The sequence below is a fragment of the Phaethon lepturus genome, unplaced genomic scaffold, assembly GCF_000687285.1.
Source record: "Phaethon lepturus isolate BGI_N335 unplaced genomic scaffold, ASM68728v1 scaffold102, whole genome shotgun sequence".
NCBI lineage: Eukaryota > Metazoa > Chordata > Aves > Phaethontiformes > Phaethontidae > Phaethon > Phaethon lepturus.
The window spans coordinates 11,393-35,421 of NW_010525293.1; the positions used below are offsets into that span (position 1 = coordinate 11,393).

General features: G+C 38.9%; 1 protein-coding gene across 1 annotated transcript in view; it reads right to left on the reverse strand.

The window, feature by feature from the left end:
• Positions 1 to 3,599: 3,599 nt before the first annotated feature.
• The window catches only part of FBXL4 (F-box and leucine-rich repeat protein 4), a 57,160-nt gene continuing 36,730 nt past the window's right edge, over positions 3,600 to 24,029 (reverse strand). The window contains exons 5-7 of the mRNA XM_010282678.1: positions 14,231 to 14,302; positions 12,697 to 13,009; positions 3,600 to 3,906 (exon numbers count right to left, since the gene is read on the reverse strand). Coding sequence (XP_010280980.1) covers positions 3,743 to 3,906; positions 12,697 to 13,009; positions 14,231 to 14,302 — 549 coding nt within the window. The 3' untranslated portion in view covers positions 3,600 to 3,742. The remainder of the gene's footprint in view (positions 3,907 to 12,696; positions 13,010 to 14,230; positions 14,303 to 24,029) is intronic.

Below are 24,029 nucleotides of genomic sequence, written 5' to 3' on the forward strand. Positions count from 1 at the left end.
TCTGAAATTTGGACCTTCAAGTACATAGGGATTATAAGGTCCAAACTCCTATGCAAAACTTGTTCTTCCATATAAACCCTGCTCACTAATGAACTTAATCATGTGTATAATTTAAACAACAGAAACTCCATCCATTTCCATAGAGCTATCTAACCAGACAGCTCACAATTTTGAATACAAGTACACTATTAAATTGAAGCCTTCAAGAGTTGGGAAGACGCTTTAAGTGGTAAAATTATCATACTAATTTTTAAAATTACCAAAGGAATACCCTACCTACCTGCACGCCATCCCACACCAATTTCATACAGATAGTACAGAGACCACCCTTTAGTTTAAGAGCATGAGCACTTCAGAGCAAGCTTCTTTTTCTGGAGGTGTTAGCAATATTTTTTTAACATTTGTTGCCAAAGCACATCTTTTACAATGTTTCGGAAAGACAGACAAGTTCAAAGGACAAGATAAAAACATGGAATATCCTTACAGGCAGAATTTAGATATCGTGACTGAGGGACAGGGTCTAGTGTTGGAGATGCCAATCCAATTCCAAAATAATTAAAATCCTCCAACTGAGGAATTGGCATCATTCATTTTGGATTAAATGAAACTAAAATAAATTTCCCTCTATATGACTGCTTCATGTGTAGTCCACAGTAGTTATCAGACTTCGCATTCAACTCTACCATACCCTGTAACACCTTTCACATGTAGACAAACCAAAAGGCACTTTGGCAAAGCAATGCAGGAAATCCAGCACACCTCGTGCCCAGGCTTTTCCTGCTGCACGAGCAGAGAGGAACTCAGTCTCCATGTACAGCAAAACAACAGCTGAAAACAGAACTGCTATGAAACACCTTTTGCTATTACATTCACTTCACAAAAGTAATTCCTACATGAAAAACTGAGATTTATACATTTATGTATAAGTATGTACACACATACAAAAAACTTCATATATACACACAAACGTGTGTGTATATATATAATTTATACATACATCTGTGTGAATAGATATACACACACAAGTATAAAATAACAGAACTAAAAAGACTGTGATCTATTCTTGCTTCTTTGTGATGTATAAGCAAGGTCTGAAAGCATGTTGTTTCCTTTATCCTGGAAATATTAGAAATGAGAACTCTGGGCTATCCTCTCTTTGCTGGAAGACTTCTTGGAGGTAAAAAGCCACAGCTAAAACAGTTTCATACCCACTGCTTGAAGGCTGAAGTCTACAATTATAGATGGAAGTCTTTCGCAATTATTCCTCAGCTATTTGAACTAATTATGTTAGCAATAGCTAAGTTTTAAATACTCCAAATGAAAAGTAGACTTCAATTTACCTTTCGAGTGACAATAGAGAATTCCTCAACAAAACAATTTCAAACAGAAGGCACAACATAAGAAAAAAAAAAATCCTTCAGTATGATCAAAATGTCAATTTAAGCCGCCTTTATACTATCTAAAAAGCAACAGAAAATGAAATTCTTTACACATACATGATTACAAAAACACTTGATTCACTGATGCTGTAGAAGTGAAACTGTATTTGTTACCAAGTTTACCAGTTTGAAGGCACAATGGCTATCACTTCATCCACATACCATTCTATTTACAGTGAAAAACAAAACAAGAAGGATCTCTAAGAAAAAAAGGAGATAAACACAGATGTGCCCTGAGAAGTGAAATTTCACAACAAAAACATTTGTTTTGAAATACTGTTCTTTGTAAACGCTCATTATCTGAACCTGTGTTCCCCTCTAGGACAATAATGTTTAATATTAAATTACAATGAAAAATATTACTCATAGATAAAAAAAGTTAAAAGTGAAGTTGCCAGAAAAATAAATCAACCCAAACATGATTGAAAGAAATAAGGTCTCACACAGAATCACACCCAAGCTAACATCTGTCTGTGTGAGAAAAAAAAAAGTAAATCAATCTAAAGATCTCTAACAATCTCCAGGTTTCTGAAAAAAAAAAAAAAAAAAAAGGAATGGCATAATCTAGCTGGAAATCCCATAGTGCCATCTGTGTGGAGGAAAAAAAAAAAAATCAAAAAGCTAACTGTGCATGCTATTCTTTGGATCTGGAATTCCCAAAAGATTCTGTAAAATTTAAAAATCTGAAGAAAAAAGTCTTTTTATAAAATCAGATAAATGTTCCATAGCTGTTTCATGAAATGGTTTATAAAGTATTGGCACCAGCACAAAGAGTTCAAAGCATTCAATCAGGAGTCACAGGGATCATCAAATCTTTAATGATTCGTAGCAGTCCTCTAGTAGCGGTCGGTTATTTACTGCATAAACTGAAGTATTCTTTGCCAGTGATCTTCCGTGCAATAATGTACTTCTGCCAGACAAAATATTTTCCTTCTTATTCCAGTGGATAGTAAGTGCCATCAATACAAGGAACAGTGGAGCCAATATCAAATGACAGGCTATATTTCACAGTCCATATTCATCAACAATGGCTAAAAAGATCAAATTCTGAACTCAAGGTGTACATAGCAACATACTCTAGCAGTGGTACCCAAGAGAAAAAACTTCATCCAAGGAGTGCAAAAGGAAGAAACCTCTAGAATTTCTGCATCAACAGTTTTCCTTCTCCAGAGGCTAAACAGTGTTAAAGAAAGAGAGTGCAATAGTAATTTGAGGGATCACCTCTTGGAAAAGCAAAACAAAAAAACCCAAACAAATCCACTACTAGGGTTTGGTGACTATTAAATCATCAAGTCATATTGCCCTTGTTTCAAACTCGCTATATTTTCATTGATGTTTTACTGAACAAAAAGTTTGTTTTTACACTTGACAGTAGATTTGATGCCAGCGTAAAGGACAGTTGCTAATACATTATGTTAAGTCTTATTTTTTATGGTACTTTGCATGATAACCAGATGTATCACAAATCAAGTCTTGACAATAACAGAAATTTGAAAACAAAATTGCCCTGGAGTTTTCTACACATTACCAGTTACGACACTAAGTACCTGGCTCAAACTTTATATCCAATACCAAGAAGCAGCTGGCAATTTTCTCTCTCATTTCTGCTCTAAGTTCAGGTGGAAGGTTCTTGCATTTATCTGTTGTGTCGCTTAGGCTGGACTGTAAAACATCACTACATCTATTTCAGGTGGAGGAAGGGAGAAAAATGTATCAGATACAATTCATTGCCAAAAAAATGAAGATGACAAAGTGTCTTTTCAATCCATTCTTATAAAAGCTTAAACAGGTTTTCAAACAACTAATTATAGGCCAGATCATAACATCTTATGCTGCAGGCCAAACTAGAATGCTACAGTATCTGTGTATGTATACACAAACACATCTGTATACCTTTATATATACACACACAAACACAAATATATAAAAAGGAAGCACCCTTCTTTTTCTTACTGCTAAATACTGAACTTCTGCTTTCACCTGGATATTAACATAGTTTATCGTGTGTAACACTCTATAAAGGGACATTTAAGAAGATGTTATTCATTTTCTTCTCATTGAAGCCACACATATGGCTCGTATTTTAAAAACATGCAGCTCCACCAATTAACATAGAGTAAAACAATTCTTAGGTACAATATCAACTCTTTAAGAAATGAGTAATATATTTAAATGTATTTTACCCATTTGTGTAGGTATTTCCACTATTTCACAGGGGATTTATATTCTTCTTAAAAAAAGTCCGCACAAATTCACAGGAAACAACTCTGTCAAACGAATTCCACAGCAGCATATGTAGTGAGTCACTGGGTGAAACTCTTTTTTATGAACACATTAGGAAAGTTGGCATTCAGTTCTAGGACAACTCTATTATCAATCTGTGAACAGAAGGACACATCGAGTAAAGAAAGATCTTTACAAGACTCCAGCAATTTTCTTAAAGATGCAGGGCTTACCATCCTCGTCCCTGTTCAAAAACAAAACAAAACCAAAACAAATTGTAAGGTTATGGGGAATAGTCTTTTTTTCAAAGCTGCTAATACTGTGTCATTAAAAAAAAAGCTACTACAATGCAATTTTTATTTAGATTATTTCAATTAGGTTTAAAATTAAAAGCTTCTCAGAGAGTGCAGAATTTTTGCCTTTCAGAAGCCTGTTATATTTTCCTAACCCAACTGCTTAAGTAATTCCATCATTTTCTATTGGGAGGCAACTTTACAACTTTAAGGGGTATTTCTAACTACAGAAGCTGACCCCAAGTACCCACAGCTATAAGACCTCCCAGTGACTAGATGATGGGCTTGTTGGCAACAAGCAACACAGTATGCTACACTCATGCCCTCATGACTCTCCTGCTGACTGCAATGACCAGCACAGCACATGAGCTATTATGGGCTACTCCAATTCCAAATAAATCAGCAAGGCTTCCAGGACTCTAGAGTGAGCATAGGTATTATGCACATGCAGGGGCAGTTGTTCCAAACACCAGCAATCAAATCTATATATGCACTAACTGTAATAGAAAACACACTATTTACCCCCGCTAAAAACGTGACCACAGTGACTGAACTCCTAAGTGTCACACAGGCTCTGATCAAGCATGGAATTGAGACAGAAATCAAATAAATAGGTGTTTACAAGCATGTATCCACACACCCATTATAGCTGATGGAAACCTAGTCGGTACAGTCAGCAGTGCTCAGCATGTGACTCAGCTGACTGGGCACTGAGGTATGATTCAGTTGCCCGAAGTGCCTAGTGCCCCTTGAGCATCCTTATACCACGTAGGACACCCACACAGAGCTGGCACACAGCACACTGGACCCAGAGGAAGAGATCATAGAATCACAGAATTACTAAGGTTGGAAAATACCTTTAAGATCATCAAGTCCAACTGTCAAACCAACACTGACAAGTCCACTAATAAACCATGTCCCTAAACACCACATCAATACATTTTTTAAATACCTCCAGGGATGAGGACTCAACCACTTTCCTGGGCAGCCTGTTCCAACACTTGATAACCCTTTTGGTGAAGAAATTTTTCCTAATATCTAGTCTAAACCTTCCTTGGGACAACTTGGGGCCATTTCCTTTTCTCCTATTGCTTGTTACTTGCGAGAAGAGATCAACTTGGGAGAAGAGATCAACACCCACCTCAGTACAACCCTCTTTCAGGTAGTTGTAGAGAGCGACAAGGTCTCCCCTCAGCCTCCTTTTCTCCAGGCTGTAACCAAACCCCAGTTCCCTCAGCCGCTCCTCATAAGACTTGTGCTCCAGACCCTTCACCAGCTTCGTTGCCCTTCTCTGGACACACTCCAGCACCTCAGCATCCTTCTTGTAGCGAGGGGCCCAAAACTGAACACAGGATTCAAGGTGCGGCCTCACCAGTGCCGAGTACAGGGGCACAATCACTTCCCTACTCCTGCTGGCCACACTATTTCTCATACAGGCCAGGATGCTGTTGGCCTTCTTGGCCACCTGGACACACTGCTGGCTCATATTCAGCGGGCTGCTGACCAACACCCCCAAATCCTTCTCCTCTGGGCAGCTTTCCAGTCACCCTTCCCCAAGTCTGTAGTGTTGCATGAGGTTGTTGTGACCCAAATGCAGGACCCGGCACTTGACCTTGTTGAACCTCATATGGTTGGCCTCAGCCCATTGATCCAGTCTGTCCAGATCCCTCTGCAGAGCCTTCCTACCCTCAAGGCTTACTGGAATGGCTGGAAGTCAGACAGGTTATTCCAGGCAAGTGAACCAAGCCTGGATGTCTACAGTGGACTAAATTGCTCATCAAGCATTCCTGGCTCTAAAAAGAGTTCATACATCCAACCTGACTGCAAACACCTGCTGGTAGACACTTCAACTTACACAGCTCCACCTTGAACTGAACTGCACTCCAAAGAGCAATCTAGTCCAGGATCTTGTCTATGGCCAAGGCCAATAATGCTTACAAAAAAAAAAAAAAAGGCAGAAGCAGATTTTTTTAAAGCTGCTTTTCACTGGTGCATCCTCTCAACTGCCAAAAATTATCAGTTTAGGCATTTCTGAAGCTACCTTAAGCTACCTTTCATGAATGCTACTATTTTTCTGAACAGCTTTATACTTATGGGCCCCTTCGCTTGACTGCTACAGTTTAACCGTATAATGTTAAAAGAAAAAACCTACTGCCTATTAATTGCAATAATTAAGGGGCAATGAATCATAAAGCAGCAGTGAGACATCACTCCCAGTTCACTATTTCCACATCTTTCATAATCCTATGGACATCTCTTCTGTTCCTTCAAGGCTGTTTTCGAGACTCTTTTGTATCTTAGATGCTTGTTGTCTTGTTTCTGCACTAATTTAGTACTTTTGAGATTGGATGACCAGAACCATACAGTGCACTGAGCACAAAGTCAGTAACTGTATAAGGTCTTACGGTGTTTTCTCCATTTCTTTCCAAAGCAATTCTAACCTGTTGTTTGTCTGTTAGAATGCTGCTGGGCAACGAGCTGATGTTTTCCAAAAATTGTCCACAGGATCTCCTTCCTACAAAACAGTAACTAACAGTAACTAATACTAACCGTAACTAATAAAAGCCACCCCCATATGCTTAATGTTATTTTGCTTCATGCAATTACTTTGCACTCGATGGAACATTTTTCCTCCTGCTTTATCATCCGTTCACTAAGTAACATAAGTTCATTCTGCAATTTCTCAGTGTTAAGTTCTTCAGCTTAAGATTTTTCTACCCTGAATACCTATGCGTTACCCTCTGGCATAGCATTATTCACCCCTTTGCCTGGAATACTTATAAACAGCTCAGTACAGACCCTCGATGACCTCAGTAGTGATGCAACTTCATTGTCAAAAGAAATGATACGTTCTTATCCTCTGTCGTCTATCTTTGAAACACTAATTACAATCCAGGAGAAGACAGCTAAGTTACAAAAGCAGAACAACCCTGCTTAAAGCTTTTGAAAATCCAGTCCCCTATAGACTGGATCAGTGCTCACCTTCACAAAGAACTTCAAGGAATTCTCAAAGACTGGAGAGGGATAGCTATCCTCACAGGGATGCAGCTCTCCTTCAAAATATCTAATGGCCTTCATGTCCACTGACTCTTTCTTTCCTACCATTACAGTTGTTTTACACAGAGCAGAACAGAATCTTACGGTTTTGTAGCTTCTAACCTGCACCCTTCACAGAAGACTCTGCCATGTTTGTAACTCTTCATTCCTCTAGTGCTGAGGCTGATTTAAGTGACAGATCACACACCAGAAATAAGATTTCCACAGCCCTGCATTTGAGCTCATTTAGAACTGCTGCATAAATATCATTTAGTCCTAACAATTTATTGTTGCTCAATGTATTGATTTGTTCAAAAGCTTTCCATATTGGCATTCCAATTTAAGGCAGCTTTCCAGGCTAATCTCCTGGAAGAATGGCTCTGATGTAGCAACCTCCCTTGCCATGAATACTAATGGACAGACAACCATTCTCCTGCAACGGCCTTCTCATATCTGAGCAATCCTTTACATCTGGAGTATCTACCAGCCTCAGTAACTCTCCTGTAAACTTCTTCTAACATATCTGAAACACAATTTTAGCATTTGCCTTTACCCAATAGTTCCTTAATATCTCATTCTGCCCTACTGTGATTTTTTTTCCACTTTCTAGAGTTCCTCTTCCTATTTTTCCTTCTCTGAACAGGATTCATTTCCAGAAAGTTACCTCTGTGATTTGTAGTCTCCTGTACTCTTCTGCATAAGCAAGGGGGTATCCAAGTGTGGTGGCCTTCTATGGTAGGCTCTCGGATGAGTTGCTTTGAGATATCAGTTAATGTCACCTAAAAACAGCCTTTGCTATCATGCACCCAAATCTTACCTCATCTACACAGAGGTAATCAAAGCTTGTCATTGTTATTACTGTGATTTTTAACTCCCTTATTACATGATCACTGTCACCACAACCGTCTGGTGGTTGATGTAACAGTCCCTATGGCCATACACAGAAACTCTGTAATACGCTTTATTTACTTCACTTGACCATAATTTTACCATAGTACCACTGTCCCACCAGCAGGATCTGCTCTACTGTTCAAACTGAAACTCCAGGAACATCAGATTATGCTACTCATCTTTCTTCCACCAAGCCTGAAAGTCGTTACTGCCATCAGCACCTTCATTTAAAATCAGTCTCGTTTACGCATCACAGCTTTTACGCTTCAAGATTCAAATGTGCGTTTCTAGAAAAATGCTAGGTCTAGGTGCCTAGTCACAGATTTTTTTTGTGTGTGTAAGATGTTCTTCATTCCTTCCTACCTGAGCTTTGACAGTTCTCCTACCATTTCATCTAAGACTAAGATTTTTAACAGATTTGTAAGTAAATAGGCCATCCTAAATTGCATGCTTTACTGCACCTGTTTCTTTTTTCCTCCTCAGATTTCAAATTTTATGTTAGGAAGTATCTCTTTCTAAAAGCTAAAAAGACCAGCAATTTACCTGGGGTTTGGTTATTCACATCATGGGATAAGCAAACATCATCTGCAGTCTTACTGTTATTTATACAATGTACAATTAATGACATATATTTCTTAAAAGCACATTCAAAAGCATTTCGGAAGTGTAATACAGCACATTTTCCTTTGCCCTTGAAAGGCTGACAACATATCCTGCTAGTTACCTATGTAGTGCATTTTTCTAGAGTTTGGAGGCTTTGCTACTTGCTGCAACTTCTCCTCCTAATGGACTAATAGGACGTTTCTCAGAATAAGTACATAACCAGTATATTAAAATCTGCTGTTTAATTTTGTTGTTCAGTTTATTACCTGGAAAAATCCTCTGTTATCACCCTTGTAAAAGGCATTTCTGAGTAATGATTTATTTCCTAGGACAATTACTTTTATTAGCTGTAAATTATTTCATTCATATCTGTCATATATCCAAGTCTTCAAATTCTAGAGCTGTTCAGGAGACCTGTGTATGATGGTTATAAAAATTGCAAGAGCCCAAATTTCTAGGGCAAGGGATACTACTACAGACCAAATACAAGAATAGAGACCCTGAAAATAACTAGAACTATTCCCTCAACTATTTTTACTTCTCCTTTCCTCTCCTAGACCAGCCAGATTAGCCTTTTATGCTTTACATTTTATTCAATCTATTGCACACAACACAAATTCTAAATTTTAACGTGCTACACATTTTCATGTTTGAATTGACTAACTACGTGTTGATGCTCTTAAGATAAAGCTGGAAATTTTGACAGCTGGCAAGGGGGCAGTTAGGTTTTCTGTTGCTCAGGAAGGTGTAGGAGGTGTTGGTGTGTAGACAGGAATACATGAATTTTGCGATAACAAGGGTGTCTACTTTTCATTACTCTTTTTGTGTGGGACAGAGGCAGTCAGGACTTTTGGGAAGCAAGGTTAAGATGATTTATTCTTTATCCTTGACAGCAGCTGGTAGGTCCACAGCAACATAACTAAGCAGCTGATATGATGTACAAGAAAAGCTTTTGGCACTGCCAATTCATGTTGTCATACGACTTGTCACATTGCTCAGTGCTGATGATCAGTTTGAAGACTAGTTTTTTACCACAGGTCTAGAGGTGTCCACTTAACTTTTGATAGCACTGGATGATGTACTCCATCACTACAAAACTGTCAGATGATCACAGCTGGATCATTCTACTGCAGGGTGGAAACCCACCACATCAGTCAGTGGAAAAGATGTGGGCAGAGAAGGAAATGATACTTGTAAGCAGGCAGCTCAGAATGTAATGGGTAAAAGAAAACTCAGAACTCAAACTTCAAGCAGCACACGCTCATATACTCAGTGATACACTTACATCATACTTTCTCTTCCAAACTGTATTGTAATACAGCAGATATGGATCCAAGTCATGATTTAATTTTTTTTTAAACAGAAATTTACTTTCTGAAGTATGTCTTACCACAAACACAGCCACCCATCAAAAAATGCTTTACATGGGCCAATAATTTTATGGAGCCCTTGAAACCTGGCAATTTTCATCTTCTGTGGAGTTCTCTGACTTTTAAGAGGGGAATTGCCAAATGATAATGGAGAGGCTAAGGAAAGGACAGATGGGTAGCCAGCTGCAGGACCTATCACCTGAAAACAGCATCCAGGGTGTTGTAACAAACTAATGGCACACAGTTCAACAAGATTTCTGTCAGAGGCTTAGACTCCTCTAGTCCTGAAGCTATCGTGGTGATAAATAATCTGCAACTGAAACAAGAAGTTTTCCCTGACAAGTCTGTAAGTTCTAACAACTGCAGAGAGAAACCTGTATAGTACTGTCAACGCTGGTGACTACAGTGCAAGATAAGACATCCTGATCCTTACTTAGGTAAGTGCCTGTATACAGCAAAACACCCTCAAGCTTTTACACAGCTTTGTTGAAGCAAAAGAAGTTCCCTTACAGCATGCCCCGCTAACCTAGCAGCAATACCTCTACACCCTTCACAATGCATGTACAAGCCAGATATTTCTGTACTTCGGAGATGACAAAGGATATAACGAGAATACCTCTCGTTCATTCACATCACAGAGAAGACCCACTGTTCGAGGTTACTCTTGTAAAGCTGAGCACTGACCTGAGGCCTCTAACAGCTTCAGACCTGTTGTCACACTTCTTCAAAAGGACAAAAACATATTAATCGTTTATATAGCTTATAGTAACAGGATGGCCCTAGCTCAGCCACCAAAAGTTAGAGCACATACAGAGATTTATGACTTTCTTGGTACTCTGCACTTTGAGAGACTAGCTCTTTAGTTCAGACAACAGAGACTTTTGCACTTACATGGGAACACCTGGCAACTCTACATCCAGATGACCTGATGTGGTTCTACTTGACAACTCTTTCTTTTAACCACCAACTGTAATGGTTCCCATGTTCAGACAAAGAAATGAACACAGTTTCCTTGCTGTTGCAAAAAAAGCTTGGTAACTCCTTCACATATATTGTACAGTAGAAGGCAACCTTTTTTCCCACCCTACTAAGCATTGCTCTGAAGGAAGAAAGCAAGGTCTGGAAGGTGGATATTAAGGTTTTTGGTAACTACTTGCAGAACCCAACATGAAGTCTCACTGGGAAAGGTTGACTACAAATCCACTTGACTCAGGAATACTGGTAAGCACCCGGGGAACAGAAAAAAAAAATCACTTTTCCATGTTCATGTTTTATTTTTCCACAAAAACATCAATAAGATGTCAAGCCAAAATCAAACGTGAATTCCAAAAAAGTGTGGCCACAAACCTTCACTGCTGGCAGAGAGGGAACAGAAGTAGCAGCCTATCCATAGGCTTAACACAGATGAACTATTCCCTGGGCAGCCTCTGGTGTACTGAAAAGGTCAGACCACTTTGTGGGCAGACACAATGCCATTGTAATAGAAGTGCATGGAAGTGGGTGGTCAGGAGAACATACGTGTTTATGAAAGACTTCATTCATTATGCTGTTTGAAAATTTTTCATGTCTGAATAGGGAAACGTGTCCTTGATAATCTAGCTACAAAATGGATTTGCTTAAGGATATGGAAAAGACATTGCCTCCTGTGGACATACACATCAAGTCTCTACAATTTGTACTAGGTGCAATTCGTTTTTTTTTATGTTCGTCCTCCCTTCCCATGTTGGTCAGAAGGCAACTTCCTCAGAGATGAGTAAAACCCTATTTCATGATAGAAGAGTGTACTAGCTATACTGGAGTGAAAATTTGAAGCCATACGTATGGTAAATTTTTTGTAATGAGAAATGCTGATAGCCTTAAACTTGCTTGGAACATTATTTGAGTTGAGGGCTCTCCTTTCCAGCATCTCTCTCAACCTAAATGTAGTATTTTTATTAAAATTATTAAATATTAAAAACACACAGTGCAGATACTTTATTCCCTTTCATTTACATCTTCCTTTTTCAACTAACCTTGTGAAAATAAGTCAGTAAAAGCATCTCCCACATTGATGTCACAAATATCCCCACTGTCCTACATTATTTAAAAAAAAAAAACAACTCCTTATATTCCACCATAAAAAGAATAAATCCAGTATCGTGCAAAACTACATTTCTCAAAGTCCTTATATCCAAAGTATATTTACTTTAGATTTCTAAAAATATTTTTAACTACAGAAGCTGCAGAGGATTAGAAATTTAAGATTTGCTATGCTTTTTGCCCCTCATCACTTCCTTCCCACCTTACAAGAAAGACCATTTTAAGTTTTGCTGTTAATTAAATTTTCCTCTTTAATGAGTCAAATTCGCTTCCTAGTAAAAGTGACAAAGAAATTCAATATTACTTGGTGTATCTGTATTGCGCAAAAGCAGAAATCTATTTATTGACCACAGACTCACACTACACATATACTTTGTCACACTTCACAGAAATAAAACAACAAACAAAAGCAGAAAGAAGGATAAGAAATTGGATCTTCTGATAGTCAAAAGAGAAAGATTTCAGTTAAAGTAATGGTCATGAAACTAAAAGTTATTGGAAAAATTTTGCACTTAAATCTCAGTTTAAGCAATTCATAGTAAGCAAATTACATGGTTGGTATAAATCCACTGGATTCTGAGTCAGAAACTCATTGCAGTGAGTAAAACTTCCCTCTTTTTTTTTCATACGCTAAACCATAATTTTAAGGAATATCTATTTAAAAATATGTCTGGAAGACAGTTTTTTCTTAAGGACTCCTTTTTAACTGCAAGGCTTCTGAGACACAATAAGATAAATACCAATATTCCCACATTTTCTTACCCAATATATCCAGCTGCCGTAAATGCGTACAGTTAGCAGCAAGCTCCTCAATGTCTGTGTCACACACAGACCTGTTGGCCGTAAGAAAGAGCTTTTGCAGGTTCGGGAGTTTACGTGCAAGGTTTGTGAAACAGCCTGTACTGCTCTGCAAGGTAGGGCACCAGCCAAGATCAAGTTCTTCCAAAAGATGACAGCCTGAAGCTAATTCTGCTATTCCACTTTCAGTTATGTTTTTACATCTCCACAAATCCAGACTGCGAAGCTTTTTGCATTTTGCTCCCATCATGCTTGCTATAAGATCATAGTCTTCAATCTGCAAGGAAAGCAAACACTTTGTCATGTATACCATCTTTCCAGATACACATAGGTGTTTCAAGAGTTGCTTGCTAACGCACCTGGAGATCTGTCTTAAGCATTTATCATTTCTAAAGAGCTCTGAAAATTATTCACTGTAGCATACAGTGAGGTCTACTTTTACAAAAGAGAAAAATAAATTTCCTATCAGCCCCCAGACATAGGTGCTTTTAAATTCACTTAATACTAAGGATCAGTGAAAATGCAGTACAAAGTTTATTTTCTTTGAAAAGCCCTTTTTTTTTTCCCCACAATTGGTTTTTACTTTAAAAGATTATTAAAACTGGTTTTATGACCATAGGCACTGCAACCATAAGCACATGCAGATTGAAGAATGAGCTTATTTCCATTCTAGGTTGATCAGTTGCTGCATGTCCTTATGGAAGTCTTACTAGTTACCTTGGACACGCCAAAAGGACTGAAACAGGGTTCCACTATACAGGCAAAAGGAATGAAATCCAACTATCAAAAAACATAGGAACACAAGGACTGTTGGAAAAACAGTCGTGTTGCCTTCCTCTTCTGTCCATAAGCCAAAGCAGGGAAAGCTGAGCCAATTCTGCTTTGTCACTTGTTTCTTGAACTATGAGGAAGGTCAGTTAAGTCCCCCTGATGAGTGATCTGGCATGTCTACCACCACAGACAGCAGCAACCCAGAATTCCTCTACACACAGCTCTGGCATGCACACTCAATACAGCTCAGATGCGTGTCCTGCAGGAATTGCTGCTGCCTCTGTATTATCTTTCTTTAAATCAATGAGTGTGCCCAGCAAGTCTATGACTCAAATCGCTTTTGCTAAAAGCATTCCTCTCGTGGTTATTACAGTAGGATCAGACACAAGCATTAATCTGCTAAGTCTGAATAAAAAGACGTAAGTCTCAATTATTAGTTTTGGAAAGAAAAAGTGATTATGCATATAAAGAACGTCCAAAAATTTAGGAAGAGGCTGAAGAACTATGAGGAAGCCTACAAGCTACGTTTCAGGCCTACTAAACCAGCACATTAACTGTTGAGTATGACTAAGCTGCATTTGTCTTGTACCTTTCAAGAAGGGACAGTATAATACCAACCTAGCATGTAACACGCCGCCATGAAGCAAACCCAGGCTGAGTTCCAAAGCAAGCGTGTGCGCACACACATAGCCCCCCACCCCACGCCCCGCGTGGTGTAAGGACGCACCATGACGCAGCTGCCCAGGCTGAGGTGCTGCAGCTCCGAGCAGAAGTTCAGAATACTGAGCAGGGCTGTTTGCTGCCACGGGGGAGCACATCAGAAGGAGATATGGAAAGTGAAACAAAGAGAAGAGGTCAATTAGACATTATAAGCTGTCACAGCATTTCCTGAGATACAGCTCAAAACTCTGTTACAGACACCACAAATGCCACTTAATGAGTCCCTGGGTACTCCACCCATTGATTGGCTTAAAGCAAGGGTAATCGTTACAAACCTTTATGCAAGCCACTTTGGACGTGGTTTTGCATTGCCCTGGAGATACCTGCATAGCCATGACCTATCCGCTCATTCCCCACAGGAAAGCTGCCGTGGAAGCGTGGCAAGTTCAAACAACAGGCAAGGCCAGCCCAAAACCACAGAGGGCTGGTGACACAGCGGAAGAACGGCGGCGGCTCCGACATTCGCTGGTCAGCTGCAGCCTGATGGAACTGCCAATAGAGCTGCGCAGCACCAGGGCTGAGCCGCTGACTTTAATGTCAAAGGAGTCTCCATGCTGACAAGGATGCTGACAACCATCGAGCACCTGTCACTACTAGCATGCAGACCGAAACAGATATAACCTGTATTTTACAGTCATGTTCCTGCCATTTAACGTGGCCGTTCTTTTCGGAAAGTACTGCACATCGCTCAGCCTGAAATTGGACTGGAACATCAGATGCATCTTACAAAATGTGAAGTACGTGGTTGTTCTGTTCCACAACAAGGGAAACTTCACGGGTTTTTATATGCAGACTCTGCGATTTGCAGACACTGCACTGCCCGTAGCCCTAGTTTGTTTTGCAGTTGGAAAAACACACAGTGCAAAAAAGAACGTAGTCTGGGCTTCACATCACAAATAGCTCTGCATCGTACTTAAAACATTCATCACTTTGTTAGGACTTTGTAATCTGTACAAGCTTGAAAATTCTACAGGACATACAACAGTTTCTAACAGGAAAAAAAAAGCAATATACAAGGGGCAAAATAATGTACTGCTAATAAGCGGAATGCCTATAAGGACACTAGTCAATAATATTTGTATGCATGGGTAGTATAATTTATACAGGGTTTTTCAAATATAAATTTACGGGTTTTCAGAAAGTTTACTGTTAAATGCTTTACTTAGTTTCCTCAGTTTGTTATAGTCTAATGAAACTTGGCAGGAACATGATCCTTTTGTCATACCACTGTAAAGAAATCTCTGATGCCTTGCACTGAAAGGCAAGCAGACACAGAACAGGGACATAGCGTGGGGTATTCATGGGGACCATTTCAGACACCTAATTTAGATGTCTCCAGGGAGCAATTAGAAACATCCAACACTTGACATGTATGGAACCTCAGCTTCCAACTTGGCCTTCTAAGATTTGATTTCCCAACGGCAGCCTACAAGTAGACACTATGAGTAAGCCTTCCTCACATATGTCTTTGCAGAGGTCTTAAAAAGCCACTGTCTGCATGCTCGCTTTACTTTCATTCATGTTTTTAAAGAAAAAGGTAGCTAGGGAATTAAACACAAGAGCATTAAAAAGTCATTATTAAAGAGGTAACACTTAAGAACACTTTAAAGCTAGTAAATGTGTAAATATCCAATACGTTTTAAATAACATACTCATTAAGCAAATGCTTCATTTGGATCATTAAACCTGAATAAACAAGTAACTCCCAGAGAAAGAGACACAGTCTTTACTACTTAACTCAGTGAAAGCTATGAGTTTTAGAACCTTCTCAGGTGCAGAAATTAAAAGCAAAATAACAAAACCCCTCTTTACAAACCTTAAATATCAGAGCTAAATAAATCAGTTTCTGACTGCACACATAGTTCTAAACAGGGCTTCTGCAGGTATTCAGGTGAATCCATAGGAAAGCTGAATACCTTGCTGCATTCCACCATGTTTTTTTAGTACTGGCTTCCAGACTGGAAATTAAACACTGGCCTAAAAGGATGGGAAGCAGCAATGTCTTTAACTGACACAAAGTGAACAGTCACTCTGAAGAGCTTGTAGGATAGAAGTTCAATTCCATACTTTCTCTTCTTCAGAGGGGTGAAATAGGTAGGAAGACTCATATTCGTACTTATCTTGATTAGGCAGCTGAGCTACTTTTGTTAACTTGAACAGCAACTTGATGCATCTCTCAGAATACCTTTTTTAGTCCCTCTCTAATTAGAGAGGGTCCTCCTGTATTGACATGCACTGAGTCCACATTTTCAAAGGTATTTTCACAACCTATAAAACCTAAAGAATTATTTTAACCAATTACTATAAAAAAAAACAAAAAAAAGAAAAAAAGCATGAGGAATGTGGATAATAGAAGGGAGCTTAGAAGAACACCATGTCATACCATCACAAATCATGCCAAGTCAAGCCCAAGAGTAAACAATTACTTACTCAACATTCCTTATACCGACTATATTAATTCCTCTTCTGGGGCACATACACGCCCACACACAACAAATCAGATTTCTTTCAGAAGCAGTGTCTGTTCTCTGTGACTGAGGTGGGGTTTGCATATGTCAAGAAAGAAAAAACCCTTTGTGCATGCCTAGCTGTGCCTCAGTCAATTGAGAATCCAGGTGGCAAAGGACATAAAATAGCAGGAGAGAATGGCAGCTCGCAGAATCCATATGCACTACATATAGAAGGACTATCATTGTAATAACCTGTCTGTTTCAAGCCATCTGTCTGTACAATTCATCTCTCTGACTTGTAATACAAGATGAGTGATAACACTCCTATTTAAGCAAAAAAGAGCAAGGCAATCACCCGACCCTGCAGCTGTAACACAGGCTAAACTTTAGATATTAGAGTGCTTTACAAAAGGAGCTAAGAGGCCACCTAAATTCTGGATCAGCAAGCTTTAACTTGGAGAGGGTCTAATTTCACTTTCTCAGCCAAGCACAGACAGTCAGATCAAAGACTACCCATGTAATACCATTTTTGAGCCTAGTAGCCAAGACATGTCTAGTTCAGAGATTTTTCTGAGTTTTCCCTGAACAAAAGGTAAGGTTTGGCTTCACACCTGGTCCCCTTTACTGAGATTGAGAAAAGAGAAGAGTGGATGATAAAAAAACCCACCAAAACAAAACCAAAACCACTCTGGAAATTAGTGTAAACTTAGGGTAAGAATTACTTTTTCTTTGTGGAGTAATGTATGGCATGGCTTCAGCGGTCTACATGTCTTCTGCCATCCAAGCCAAAACAAAACCTACTAAAATAATCAATTTTTGTAAGATAGCACAAACAGGAAGAGTCCAAAGGGATCAAGTAAAACGGTCTACCCTATCCTCCATATCCAGGAAAGGTGTTTTCAGATGAGGAAAATATACAGTGCAGGAGTTGCCTTAAGAGAGGAGACATCAAACTGATCAGAAGAATGTGATACTGCTGCTAAACACAACCTTACAGAGCAGATTACAAAAGTACTTTAGGGCACAGCAGTTAGTCCTAAACCTCAGAAAAGGGAAACAGACTGCCTGAAGAGTCTCTACAAAGTCTTTATAACAGGTCAGACAAACATCTGTCAGAAAGGACCTCAACAGAGTTGATCCTGCCTTGGACAAGAGAAGAGATGAGATTACCCCTTGAAATCCTAACTTACTCCACAAGAGACAGGTGAGAGGTCTGCCCAAACATCCACTCTGTAATATAGGCCAGCCTGGAAGACATTTATGTGTTGCGTATTCTTCAACTAAATAGCTGATACTGGACTAATTTGTATCCTACCTGTCTTTGTCAAGACCTTAGACATCACACTCAAGTTTTGGCTTTGATGTTGCAAGAGCGTTGCTGGTTTGAACAGACAACCCATCCGTGGAGAAACCAAATACTGGTGCGAGTGTAATACATGTAGCAAGACTGAATCTTGCTTGATTTTTTTCAGGATTTTTTGCATTCACGATCCAGCAGGAAGTGCAAATAATTTCTGATGCTAGTACGATAAGGAAAGCATCCAACAGATAGCCTGAGCTCAATATCCAGTCAAACAGAAAGCCCTTCTGTCTGTAGCAGATGTGGCTCACCTGTGAAATACACACTTTGAATATTTGACCATTTACTCATTGCCGTTTCATTGTCAAGCAGCCTGAGATTTAAAAGAAAGAAAACCCAAAAGGTTTTAAAAAAAATACAAATGATGCACTATAATATGGCTATCACATAATGGCTGCACTATAATAAAAGGCATGAAAACAAATGTACCACAGTGTGCCTCTGGAAGATTAAAGGAAGAGCTTAAGCAAAACAACAGTTTTACTTTTAGGGTTGGGATAGGGAAGAAACAGTCTGTACCTTTTTATAAATTTTCTTTTTATAGAGAAATCTTAAAAACTACTTTTAAAATTGTTACTTTTTATGCTGGGAACAAACAATGGGCTGTTTTTTCCACTCCTCAGAACTGTATCTGCCATAAATTGGGAATTTATCCAGCCCCTCATTGAAACAACTTGAGAGCCTAAATCTTGTTACAAGACTTTTATTATCCTGCAATTTTTTTCTTAAAATTTTTCAGTGAAGTGAATGCTGAGAGAAAGTAATCTTAAAAGTCTCATTAAAGACTGCTTCCTCCCTTTAAATATGGCTTCCCTTGCTTCCTAAGCTTTTAATCACAGCTTAATCACAGACTTAAATTTTGAGTTTTAAACATTAAAAATTTATGTTAGGGGTAGAAAAAATCCCCCCCCAATTACATTATATGAGATGACAACCAAAGTTATATTATTTTTTTTTATCATTTCCAAATGACAACCTCACAGCTATCCCTCCCTGCACTATCCCTCCCCAAATCCCGTTGTCTCCACTTATATTCAAATACTTCTATAACGTTATTTGCAGGCAGATATCAGATAACATGCCTACATTTGCAAGCTCACCACAACAAGAATATTGCGTTTTTCCACAATATCAAAGAATTAATATAATAATGTTCCTAAAGACCGTAAGTTCTATTTCATATTTCAGTTATTTATCTCTCCATCAAAAAATGCACTTGAAAAGTCTGCAGTGAGTTGCCTTTGCATACGAATTTATGAGGTTGTTATATAATAGGTTCTATCACAGTATTTACCCATGTTTCTAGGTAGCATTTTCATCTTAGTCTACAGATCTATGTTAAAATATTGTAAAAAAAAATTTGCTCTTAGGTTAGAATCAGAGTCTTTAGGACTCTATTAGCCAATTGTTCTGGGTAACATATTTAGACAAGCTTATTCCACAAATAGTCACCTTTTCGTAAGACAACAGGAAAAGCATCAAAAGATTTGATCAGATGGCTAGTAAAGAATTGTGGAACCCCGAATATCAAGTACCCAATCACCACTTGTCACATGCTGTTTGTGTACAAATCAAATTTAGATTCCTCAACACATTTAGATAGAAGTTGATACAGCAATTAGGCAATTACTGTAAGACATCACACAGTTAGTACGCGTTTGATACTATGGGGTTATATTTTGGGGGCCTGTTTATCTGACAGAACACCTGACAATATTATTCCATTTAGTAACAACTAATAATCTGAGTGAAAATCCAAGACAGAAAATTCAACCTTGCCTGAATGAGGAGGGGTAAATGTGGTAGTGAAGAGGTAACTCTGAGGGGTACTCTTAATTATTCTGTCTTCCTAATAAAAGTCACAGTCAGTTACTTTTGAATGCATTCCTTAAAATTCTTGGAATCTGAGCAGACAGAAAGGAGAACTGGAGAACTACAGACTAAGGCCAGGCCAATGAAATCTTCCATGTCTCTCTCGGGCCATCAATCACATCCATATTCTCAGAAGCTGATCCTTCAGCAGAGAAATCAAAATAGTCTCAGAACTGCACAGAAAGGTTCCTCTGTTCATGATCTGGGCAAGAGCTTCCCTTTTGTTCCCCAAAGGTTTTAATTTACAGCAAGGGAGGTTGGGGCCAGCTGACTCAGCCAAACACACAACTGTAGGAACAGATTAGATCTAAACATCTCGAACTTCAGCACACACATCATGAGTGCTACTTCTACCGCTGCAGAGACAAACCCCCTTCCTGTGCAACTACCTTATCCTGCACGCAAGTGTTACTGCACACACATTACTGTGTACAAAATGACTTTGGGAATTTTCCTTATAGGTAACGCAAGGCCTCCAGCACGCCTAGAACTATCCTGTTGGAAAACCAAGTGAGACATACCACACATACAAAAAACATGAGAAGTCTGAGTCACATCTTTCTGCATGCAGTCACAAAGTAAAGATGATACAGAAATTAGCAAGTTAATATGCCAAACAGGTTAAGAACTCCTTCATCAAAATAATAATAAAAAAGATTGGCCAAGTTATCACACGTAAAAACCAAACTTCTTAATGCTGAACACACATGCATGAAGAACCCCTCGTGAAACAAAAAGCTGACTATCAAGTCAATGGGAAAGCAGAGAGGAAGGAAACCACCACTTGCTTTAAGAAAATTACAGTCAAACTGTCACCGAAATCGGGAATAAACCTCGTAACACCAATGTAGTGTTAAAAGGCAGGCATTCTTTATTCACGGCGCCAGGAACACGGGGGATAGTTCCTCCTAAATCGTGTTTGCTCAATCAGTTCAAAAGTCAAACATTTATAGGTCTATGATTACAAAATTAATACATATTCATCAAGTATCCATACAATGATTGGTTAAGTATTCCTCGCCTACCATGTAAATGACCACGCATGCTCACTATAATTTCTTGGGATTTTACTTCCTTAATCTTTTGAGTCGGAGGGTTTCTTGAGTGGGTGGTCTCTGAGTCGGTGGTCGCGATCTCCCCCTGCCGGAATTACCTTTCCTACAAAGTTCACTTAAACTTGGCAATACTCAATAGATCTTCACGGGCTGTCGGTCCAATATGCAATCATTCACCCCACAGTCCTTTGTTTTAAGACAAGACTATGGATTCAATAATTACCTACCCACCGGACCATAGAGCTGACCAAGGTGTTCCTTCTTTCTGACTACTTGTTATTAGAACAAAACATAATATCACGATCACAATGTTACACTTAACTCCTTGATAATTAAATCAAGATGGGAAGGGTTAGGTGGGTTCTCAAGCAGCATTGCTGGTGCATAATGTTCTTATAGTTACAACTTGCTACAAATTCACAAACCTATTTTCTAACCCTATTTTATTTTAATTCCCTACCACCTTGGTTACAATTCCGTGGGCAGCAAAGTAGTTTTCCCCCATAAGAATTAACAGGCAGGACACATGCAGGGACCTATGAAATACACTGTGGTTTAATACAGACAGATAACACATATGATGTGATCATCACCTGAAAGATGTGATGGCTTTTAAGCTGGCTTTAAAACATCATTCACGTCATACGTGGTCTCTGGGTATTTCAATGGTGTGCATTAAGTCCCTACGTACATGCACGCACTCCATATTCTTACAAGAAATACTGCTCTATCACCAACCAAATTCAGCTGCTTCATCTGCAAGATGGAACACCTAACAGAAACCTCCGGAGGGAAACACCCACACTGCCTCTTTCGGGGCAGTTACATCTCCATCGTTAGCACTATCCTCCTCAGATTCCTCCCAGTCAGACAAACAATCAAGGGTGAAGAATGATACAACGGGGTAATAACGAACGGCTAGCAGAGCCAAATACCAGGCGACTGGCAGCAGAACTCAAGCAATGACCAGAGAAGCAGCAGATATCAGAGCACTGCTGTAGCTGGGCACAGCCCCAACACCCAGAAAGCAAGCCTTCCTGAAGCCCGTTCACCTCCCTCGGCGCAGGCACTCTCACACAACGGCTGGCAGGAGGAGTTTTCCTGCCGAGCCCCACATGTCTCAATATGAAACCTTCAGACAGAAAAAGGCTGTTGTGGTCTACTGCTGAGCCTCCGAGGGACAGCCCCTCCTCAAAAGGCCAACCAAAGGAAACAGCCTGAATTGTCCTCTTCCGTATGGCAGCTCCCCCTCTCTTTACTAGAAATTGACATGTACAACTTCTACCAAAGTATTTCAGAAAATGAACCAAATTACTTCTAATTTCAGGGAAAATAAGTGAGACACTTAACTAAATGTTAATTCAGCTTTAGGACTTCCAGAAATACTTCAGTGAACAGCAACGGCTATGTGTTCCTGCAGACAGACAAGTAATCTTGATGGCAGCACATCACTGGATTAATTTTTTAAACTACAGCTAGTACCATATGTGACTAAGGTAACTTTCGAATGGCAACTCATTTCCTTAAGTAAAACTGGATCAAAGGAGGCTCTAGTAAGACTCCTTGAAAAATAAAAAAACAACAATCAGTCCCCCGCTCAATAACTCAGCTCAGCAACAAACTTCTTCCATCTAGTTTTGTCTTCTAGTAGCAAAAATACTGCAGGAACATTGGTATTGTGTTTTCCATCAACTATTCAAAAACATACAGTTATAATTTATCACAGTCTTTACCTCATGCCAGTGAAGTTCTACTTCATAGGTACCACACCAAATAAAGTTTTACCATACTAGAACTACCTGCGGTAAAAAACCCAACCAAACAAACAAGAAAAACAGAAGATGAAAGCAGACAATTTTATTCCAAGCTGAGTGCCGCTGTTGCTATAAATATTTGTAATTACAAACACTTCATGCAAATGTAAAAGGTAATCTTGTTAAGATTGTCAAAAGCAATTAAAAATCTGTATGAATTCAGAAAACTTTTTTCCTCTCCTTTTGGCATCACGTATCACAAGAAGAAAGAAAAAAAAATCAACTTTTTTGGGCGTGGGGTTTTTATTGGCACAGTCTGTAAAAGAACTATGTCAGAAATTAATTGGCATTCTAATACAATAATTTAAAAAACACATCAGGTGAAAAGCCAGAACCCTGTAAACTTCTGTTAAACAGTTCATTTTGAAAGGTAAAACAGGGCAAATCAGTATTGTATATAAAAAGGTAACAACTCTGCTTCATGAATTTCAGCATCTAAAAACCAACCTACAGTCAACCTACAATAGTCTCAAAAAGCAATTCTTCTCACAGAAAGAAGAATGTAATATGTTAATAATGCAGAAACAAAAGGTATAGTAATGGTGAAACACGATTCTTATCTAAATCTGCTCAGGCAAAGAAACTTGTAAAGTACGCTTATGGTTGCCTTTTCTCCTCTCCCCCCACCACTGTATTTTAAGGCATCAAGATAATTTCAAAGTTATGTACTTGTTGGTACCAGGATACTTTGAAACAACTATGTTAAAGATATGAGGGAATTTGAGAAGTTTAGAGATGATGTGTGCTAATAAACACATGAGAATCATTGGTTTAACCCATTAAAAAAAGGACACAAAATGAATTTCACATACTTATACAGTGCTAGGTTTAGTTTTCAGGAAAAGTTTTCACACGTGTTGGCTTCCCAGAAAACACTAATTTTCAGACTACTTCCAAGATTTTGAGTTCTAAGGATACTTATCTGTGGTATCCTATTTTTGACAGAAAGAACACATCTTTGGATAGTACATGAACAGTCAATAACACAAAATAAGATACTGTTTCTGGAAACAAAAATTGGATCTAGAGGTCTACAAAGCTATTTAAGTTGTTCATCTTCTTTTGGTTTCATCTATTTTCACTTTTCTCTATGTCAGTTTTCAGTTATTCATGCTACAAGCTGAAAATGGCAGGGAATCATATGCCAAATTAGAACTAAATTGTGGCCAAATTTGTTTAACGCTTCAGTCATTCAGTTCCCTGAGCTAACTTGTGCCATTTCACGAGGATGCAAATAGAAGAGGTCACTTCATCC